General features: G+C 51.0%; 1 protein-coding gene across 1 annotated transcript; it reads left to right on the top strand.

Moving 5' to 3' along the window:
• Positions 1–569: 569 nt before the first annotated feature.
• ZIC2 (Zic family member 2) lies at positions 570–5,472 on the top strand. The gene is made up of 3 exons (XM_081196963.1): positions 570–1,807; positions 4,243–4,406; positions 4,858–5,472. The coding sequence occupies exons 1-3, from the start codon at positions 718–720 to the stop codon at positions 5,206–5,208; spliced, it is 1,605 nt and encodes a 534-aa protein (XP_081053089.1). The 5' UTR covers positions 570–717; the 3' UTR covers positions 5,209–5,472.
• Positions 5,473–8,569: the final 3,097 nt, after the last annotated feature.

Raw genomic sequence — 8,569 nt, forward strand, 5'->3', positions numbered from 1 at the left:
TATATATATATATTAAAAAACAGCAACAAGGGGTAGTTAGAAGAGGGGGAAACCCGAATATTTGAGAGGAGGGGCTGGAGAAGGCGGGGAGGGGGGCACCGGGGCGGGGTAGTAGCGCAGCGGAGAACCGTGTGTTTGTTTTCTGAGCGGAGAGTGTGCGTAGCGCGCGAGCGGAGAGCCGGCCACTCGCGCGCGCCCCGGCGTGTGCGTGAGCGCGCGCGCACGAGGGAGTGTGCCTATATATCTCCTCGCCTGTTTGTGAGAGAGAGAGAGGCTGTCGGTGTGGCTGTGGCGGTGTGACATCTCTTCGCCAGCGGGCTTGTGTGTGTGGTACTGTTGTTGTTGTTGTGGGTAGCTCTTTCCCCCCCATTTCTCCCCCCCCCCTTCTCAGGGAAAGGCGAGTCCCCTCTGCGTCCCTCCCTCTCCCCCCCCCACCGCCCCTCTCCTCTTCCCTCCCTCCTCGGCTCCCTCTCTCTCTCCCTCCCCTCCGCCCGCTCCCCTCTCTGTGCCTTCTTCCCTCAGAGCTGCCCGCCCGCCCTCGCCTCAGCTGCTTTAATACCCTTCGGCTGGCCGCCTGCGCCTGAACTCTCGTCGTCGGCGCGCGGCTCTTTCTCCCGCTCGCGCAGCGGCAACAGCAGAAGAAGAGGCAGAAGAAGAAGAGCAAGAAGACAGAGAGCCCCTCGCTCGGACCCTCGCCCCCGGGGGCTCCTGGGCGGCATGCTTCTGGATGCGGGGCCGCAGTTCCCGGCGCTGGGCGTGGGCTCGTTCGCCCGGCACCCTCCTCCTCCGTCGGCGGCCGAGATGCAGGAGCGCGAGCTGAGCCTGCAGAACAGCTTCGTGGACTCGGCGGCAGCGGCGGCGGCGGCGCACCTGGGCGCCTTCAAGCTCAACGCGGCGGCGGCTGCGGCGGCGGCGCACGAGCTGTCTCCGGGCCAGGGCTCGGCCTTCAGCTCGCAGGCGCCCGCTTACCCGCACGCGGCGCATGTGGGCTCCTACTCCGCGCCGCCCTTCAACTCCCCCAGGGACTTCTTGTTTCGGAGCCGGGGCTTCGGCGACGCGGCGGCGGCGGCCGGCGGCGGCCAGCACGGGCTCTTCGGGGCCGCGGCGGCGGCGGCGGCGGCCACGGGCAGCCTGCACCACCCGCACGCCGAGGCGCAGAGCCACCTGCTGTTCCCGGGCATCGGCGAGCAGCACGGCGCGCCGGGCTCGCCCAACGTGCTCAACGGGCAGATGCGCCTGGGCTTGCCCGGAGAAGTCTTCGGCCGCTCGGACCAGTACCGCCAGGTGTCCAGCCCGCGCGCGGACCCTTACTCGGCGGCGCAGCTGCACGGCCAGTACGGGCCCATGAACATGAACATGGGCATGAACATGGCGGCGCACCACGCGCACCACCCGCACCATGCCCACCCGCACCATGCCCACCCGCACCACCACCATCACCACCACCACCCGGGGGCCTTCTTCCGCTACATGCGCCAGCAGTGCATCAAGCAGGAGCTCATCTGCAAGTGGATCGACCCGGAGCAGCTGAGCAGCCCCAAGAAGAGCTGCAACAAAACTTTCAGCACCATGCACGAGCTGGTCACTCACGTCTCCGTGGAGCACGTCGGCGGGCCCGAGCAGAGCAATCACATCTGCTTCTGGGAGGAGTGTCCCCGCGAAGGGAAGCCCTTCAAGGCCAAGTACAAGCTGGTCAACCACATCCGCGTGCACACGGGCGAGAAGCCCTTCCCGTGCCCCTTCCCCGGCTGCGGGAAGGTCTTCGCGCGCTCCGAGAACCTCAAGATCCACAAAAGGACGCACACAGGTCAGTCCACGAGGGATTTCACGCTCTTTGCCGGGTCGGAAAGGGTGGTTGGTGGGTGTGAGACTGTGGGGAAGGGAAGGGGGCATTGCGACACAAATGCAAAGCAGGAGAATCCTTTCCCCAGAAACCTCCCCCTGCATGCTCCCGCACACGAATCTGCTTACTCGGAAAGGTGTTTAATTTTGTCCAAACCCTTTAAAGGAAGTGATGCTTTATTTGGTCGTAAAAAATAAACACGTAAAAAGTAAAATAAAATTGCTTCCAAATGTCTGCCTTCTCTTAAGGCTGCCTGAACTGGGCCGGGCTCCTCGGGATACTTAGGGGAAATGCAATGGGATCAGATACTTAGAGGAAAGTAAAATACATTGGCATCAGTCAGAGTTGCCAAGGGAGTCACTCCTTCAGAGTGGGACGGCTCCCTTCAAAGAAGCAAAAACCGCCCGAGCAGATAACTGGAAATATACGAAGGGACCTTACAGGTTAATCCTGAAGAGAAGCGAGTGTTGTTCCTGTCGGCATGGTCTACTTTTAAGGAAATCTGTAAAGCTGAGCAGCTGACTAGGAAATCTCTTCCTTTGAAATCCACCGGCTTCATTTCCAAATATACTCAGGTCTGAGGAGCTCCTGCAATGAACGCCGCGTTTCCAGAAAATGGGTAAATAAGTGGGTAGTTTAAAAAGGCATAGTTGTGCCGTTTTATAAATGTGATGGTAGGAATCTAAAACAGAGCTGAATTTTACATTTTGTATTTTAGACATTTGGTTTGGTTTGGTTTAGACATTCTAGAAAAACTACCCTTCAGAGGGAAGGGGGAGCTCTTTTCCTTTCTCCGCCCCCCTGGTCATTTCACCGCGCTTTTCAGGGACTGCTTTCCATTAAATGGAAATGGAGTGAGGCGGGACCATAAAATTTTCTCATTTGCAAAAGTGTTTTGAAAGTCTGACTTGGGGCGTCGGAAGACGGTTTTCCACTAGTTTATTATTTTTGTTAAAGCAACATGTAATAAACAACAGAGGATTTAAGGTTGATAAACTTCCGGGGGTAGGATTTCCCCCCGCTCCTAACGCTGCCACCCCAAAATGAGGACTAATGGGGGAGAAAGGAGGCCGCGTTTCTGGGTGATAGAAATCGTGTGAGTCCAGGTAGTGGAATCAAACAACTGCGTTTCCCAGGCTCCTAGATAATTCTACTTCAGCCGGCCAGATTTCTACTGGAGCATTTTTATTTTTATTTTGGGGGTTCCGCACCCTACCCTGCCCCGGGAAAAAAAGAAGACCAGCAAATATTTGAGCAATTTCCGGGCATCAGTGTTGACTGAGAGAAAGGAGCAAAGCTCTGTGAGCCTTTCTGGCTGTGTTGCTGAAGTGCTAAGAACGGGTTTAGGTGCGAGACGGGCTTTAACAAGGTTTAGCAAATCCGAGACGTTGATTTGCATGGAGATGGCCGCGTTTTGCGGGGAGGGGGGGCTCTGAGCGGATGTCTTTAAGGAACAATTTAGGTGCTAATGGAATTTCGCGTTAAATTGCGCGTCTCTCCCACCTCCGATTTCAAGGGCGGGGGAAGGATCCGGCGGTGGCTGTGTTTGAGTTCTCACACCTGCAAATTGCTCGGAAATCTGGCGAAGGGGCGAAGAAGCTCTAGGAAAATTCCAAGGGAGGGTTGTGGATGTGTTTTTTGCTTCGGTTTCTCTCGCCCTCTTCGCCCCCCCCCCCCATCATCCCCAGCGGATATTTAGAGAACTGACTTCCAATGTCCTAGCATGAAAGGGGAGAAAAATACTACAGCAGCCTGCTCAGATCTGGAGTCGTTTGCGGCTTGACGCTGTTTAAACTGGGGGAGGGGGTTTGGTTCTGGTCCGGTGGCTGTTTTTAAATGCACGAACTGGAAAAGGCTCCTTGGCCTGGCTTTTAAATGAAACACCAGTGGGAATGAAAACAAAAGAAAGAGATCCCGAAAGAGACACACAAATCTCTTTATTGGGTTCCTTGGGGAATCGCGCTTTTAAAAACAATGACCACAGACCTGAGGACTTTCTTGAATTCCCCTGTTTTCCTTGTATTAGCTGGGACCCTGGCCCGGTATTTCTTTCCGAAGCTGCGTAATCCCATGCACAACTCACCCAACTCATTTCCCTCACATCCTAAATTCGACTGAGCTCCTGCGGAATTCTCAGACGAACATTTAAAGATCAGATGCCAATGAAAAGAGGCACATACGAAAAGGAGATCGCTTTCCTTTAGCTGACCAAAAAAAACCTCCGAGGATGTTCAAGTTTCTTCCAAGATCTCACAGCCACGCACTGTTTGTTTTACTGTATAGTTCTTGGTAAAAGGTCGCTTTTTAGCTGCTAAGTGGGTTGGAACAGAAGCCAGCCGGGCGACTCGTTCGCACGCGCTTACGCCGAATTGGCCTTTCCCCCTTCTCCTCCTTTGCAGGCGAGAAGCCCTTCCAGTGCGAATTCGAGGGCTGCGACCGACGCTTCGCCAACAGCAGCGACCGAAAGAAGCACATGCACGTCCACACTTCGGACAAGCCCTATCTCTGCAAGATGTGCGACAAATCCTACACCCACCCCAGCTCCCTGCGGAAACACATGAAGGTAAGCCGGAGAAGCGCGACAGGGCCTGGGAAGGGGGTGCAGAGGACGGGGCCACACACAGGACGGGGGAGGCTGGGGGCGACACACACAGGACGGGGCTACTGTTCCTGTAGCCCCAGGCTGCAGAGTTATTGGGAAGCAAGTCCCGCTCAAACCGGAGTGGTTTCCCAATAAACATGCTTCAAACCAAATTCCAAAGAAAATGTTGTGTATAGCCGGAAGAGAGGGACCTTTTGGGCTCCAACCCAGCTCCTGATCTGCTAGTAACTCAGGGGGATTTATGCAACCTTACTAAATGTAGGATTTCAGCACTGGGGGAAGGGTCGGCGGCGGTGCTGAGCCTTACTGAGCGTCTTGAAGGAAAGGAAACGGGTGGGAGAGATCTGGGAGCCTTTTCTGTGTCCTTTCAACGCAAGTTGCTTAGTTTGCTTTCTCGCTGTTGGCCCGGCAGGTCCACGAATCCTCCCCGCAAGGCTCCGAGTCGTCGCCCGCGGCCAGCTCCGGCTACGAGTCGTCCACTCCGCCGGGCTTGGTGTCCCCCAGCGCAGAGACCCAAAGCACAGCCGCCAGCAACCTGTCCTCTGCAGCGGCCGCCGCGGCTGCTGCCGCCGCCGCCGCTGCTGCGGCCGCAGTCTCGGCGGTGCACCGGAGCAGCAACGGCGGGGCGGGAGGAGGAGGCGGCGGCGGGGGCAGCTCGGGCGGCGGCGGAGGGGGCAGCGGCGGCGGCGGAGGAGCGGGCAGCGGCGGAGCCAGCGCCAGCCACGGCGGCCTCACGTCCAACTTCAACGAGTGGTACGTCTGAAGAGGCCTCCTGGCCCCGCCGCCGCCGCCGCCGCTCCAGCCAGATGCCTCGAAAATGAAGGAAGGAAAGCAGGAAGGAAGGAAGGAAGCCGCCGTCGAAGTCGCTCTCCGCCTTCCCTCTCTCTCTTTCTCCACCCCGCCGCCCCCTTTTGTTTGGACTGGGACATCTTGAAGCAGCAGAAGGGAGAGAAAGAGAGAGAGAAAATAAAATCTATTGAAAGAAAGAAAGAGAAAGAAAGAAAGAAAGAAAAGGAAGGATTAAAAGCAGCCCAAGCGGTTCTACCCGCCACGGGACACCCGCTGCCTCCTGAGCCTTGCGGACATTCAGTTCTGCCGGCGAGGGGGGGGACCCCTGCCGCCCCTCCTGCCTCCAGCGCCTTGGGAACAAAAGATCAGACACAAGGAGGGAGGACCCGTCGGTCCTGGGACCAGCCGGCCCCCAACCACCGCCTCCATCCCCCTCGGACTCTCTGTGTACATAGAGGAGTCTTCGCTCCTTCCGCCAAGGAGGTGGTAATCATAAAGTTTTCTCGGTGTATAGAAATTGGTCCACTTTGTGAACTATGGATTTGGTTCTTCCCTCCCGCCCCGCGCTTTCTCTCTCTCTCTCCCCCAGAAGTGATGCTCTCTCGCTCTCTCTCTGCCTCCTGTCCTCTCTCTCTTGTTAGCTCCCCCACCTTCTCTTTCTCTTTCCTTCTCTCTTTTTTAAATTCACCCATTTTTAAAGGGAAAGGGGGAAAAGTAAAGTGGAAGCAAAATGGTTTCTTTTGTAATTGTGGTATTGAATATTGTGTTCTTTTTTTAAAAAAAAAAGAGGCAACTTTGATTGTAAACTTCATTCAGCTATAGACTGGAAAGATTTTAAAACAAACAAAAAACACACGTGCCAAAGTCTCCATGCCGTTCTTCGAAACAAACCCAGATTGATTCCTCCTCCTCTTCCAATGCTTGTGAATGTATTTTCTGTTAGCTGGATTTACATGTGATGTTTTAGTGCATTTTGCAAGTTCTATTTGTTAGTTCCTGTTTGGAAGTTTGTGGGGAGGGGGAAATAAACGTAGTGCCGTTAGGGATTTTTTTTTCCGTAATAACACCCTTCCTTGTGTAAATAGCTGTTGCCATATTTATCCATTTGTAATTAAATTATGGTATTAACTTGCTACAGAGGAAACAGTATTTATAAAGAATGTTTCTTAACTATAAATATGTACAATTGTGAGCATAAACTGTTTCAGAATTTTTTTATTTGAAGGTTCATGTGGTTTCATCATTTCTTGTGATATGTTTGTTTTTTTTTGAGAGTAATGCATACAGAAATATAATAAAATGTGTTGAAACTGCAGTGACTGACATTCCCCTCCCTCTTTCTTTCCTTTCCTTTCTTTCTTGGTATGTCAAGGGTTTTCTTATGTTGATTAGAGTGTGCCTTAAGAAAGGCCAGATTCGCTATACGCTGCAAAATGTTTTAGATATGTGATTAAAATCACATGAGGGCACAACTTATACAAAAACTTAAGTTTTATTAGTTTAAGTATTTAAAACAAATCTACATCCTATCTTAATATACTGGGTTTGCAAAGCCAATATCATACCAAAAATGATACTCCTAGGCTGCACTCCTGTGCATTTTTACCTTGGAGTAAATTTACCGTAATTGAAGACATTAGTGGGTAAATATGTGTGGAATTTAACTACACAGGGCTTTGCAACTCTAGGGCTGGATCTTGTCAAAGATTAGTAGTTTTAAGGGCCATTTCAGTGGAAGAATTAAGCATATGTTTCACCTTTTTCCCTATAAAAAACAAAAGTCTTCCAAATTCTGCCAGTCTCCTATATTTCAAGTCAATTTTCTACCCTTATAGACTGTCAAAACCTTTATTGCTTGTAGTTTGCCCTTATCCTTCTTTTTTACTTTTATGAAAGGTCCCATTTTTAATCTGGATTTTTTTGGTACTTATGTTAAGTTTCTTTTTTAAGCACTGTTCACATGCTTTACAATTTATTTATTTTTAAATCTAGGAGTAGTTCCCAAATCCTTCTCCATAAAATCTGGATTCCTTAAAAGTTGGAAACACTTCTTCCCTTGTTTAGAATAGTTCTTATGCTTTTTATTTTGCACATTTATCTGTACTAATATATATTTTTCCCCCTCCACCAAAGATGAGGAAAAAAGAGATGAATCAGATAGGCTTTAAAAAAGTAGTATTCCCCCCCTTTCTTTTCTTTTCTTTGTAGTGCTGGGGAACTGTACAACCATGACTTTGGTGTGTGACAGTATGTGTTAAAGATGCAATGTTTAAGAAAACAAAAAATTTAGGGCCTGTGTAATTTGCTGGATATGGCTTTAACAAAATTATTCTCCCCACCCCAAATTTACCAGTGTGCGTGTGTGTTTGTTGGTTGGTGTATGTGTGTATAATTTAAAATAATATTCTACATGAGTAAATAGGTATATAATTAAGAATGATGACCTAAATTAACTTTTGCTTGTCTGCAAGATTGTAGATTCTCCTCCATCCTCTTGACTTCAACCCAGAATCAGTGCTTTGGACATGCTTTGATTTTATGAGCCACTTTCTAGTAACCAGGATGTGGAATTGAACTGTGAAGCCTACAAAAAAACCTTCGAAAGCCTGGCATTTGCCCAAAATCCAGTGCCAGCCACCTGGGCACCCAAAAGAGGCACGCATCCTTCCCCCCTTTTTCCAAGCCCCGTGCAAGTGTGCTCCTGGCACTCCTCTCACAAAACTCCGCAGCGCCAGCCAAAAACCGCTCAAACGATACATTTGCCTCTCCAGCCCAGTCGCTTGTTTTCATTGCATTCCATCCAAACCCCCCACCCTGTTTGGAATTTATGTTAGCAACACTATCCCTCTTTGGCAGGGAAGAGAAGAGCCTTGGACTGTAGTCCTAGGCCCAACTCCTCGGGAGCAAGTCCCGCTAATCACAGTAGGACCTATTTCCGAGTAAAATTTCATTTTGGGGGCAAGCTTTTCGCCTGATGTTTGGTGCGGGGGGAACAGGGACGATAGATTCGCGCTTGGTCCTGGAAGAGGATGCCCTTGAGGGAGCAATTTTTTAAAAAAAAAAAAAATTTTTTTTGCTGCGGTCCAAAAAACACAACCTGGCACGCTTCCTTTTCTCCCCAACTTGGAGCGGTCTCTTCCTTCGTAGTCATTCATTCATTCAGTCATTCTCCGCTGCATAATGTAAAAGCCCCGAAGTAATCAAATGGCTGTTAAAATCTCATTTTCCTCCCTTAATAATATTAGGCCAGAGAGAGAGAGAGAGAGAGAAACCCAGCCCAATTTTATTAAAGGAATTAGCATATGGCGCTGATCCCTGGGAGAGAGAGATCTCGC

The sequence above is a fragment of the Podarcis bocagei genome, assembly GCF_964188305.1.
Source record: "Podarcis bocagei genome assembly, chromosome: 6".
In the NCBI taxonomy this organism is placed as follows: Eukaryota; Metazoa; Chordata; class Lepidosauria; order Squamata; family Lacertidae; genus Podarcis; species Podarcis bocagei.

Bases quoted from the DNA above. Each gene is read 5' to 3' on its own strand.
- ZIC2 (XM_081196963.1), top strand. From the start codon at position 718: ATGCTTCTGGATGCGGGGCCGCAGTTCCCGGCGCTGGGCGTGGGCTCG. The intron at 1,808-4,242 runs GTCAGTCCACGA...CCTCCTTTGCAG, and splicing joins CCACAAAAGGACGCACACAG to GCGAGAAGCCCTTCCAGTGC. The intron at 4,407-4,857 runs GTAAGCCGGAGA...TTGGCCCGGCAG, and splicing joins CCCTGCGGAAACACATGAAG to GTCCACGAATCCTCCCCGCA.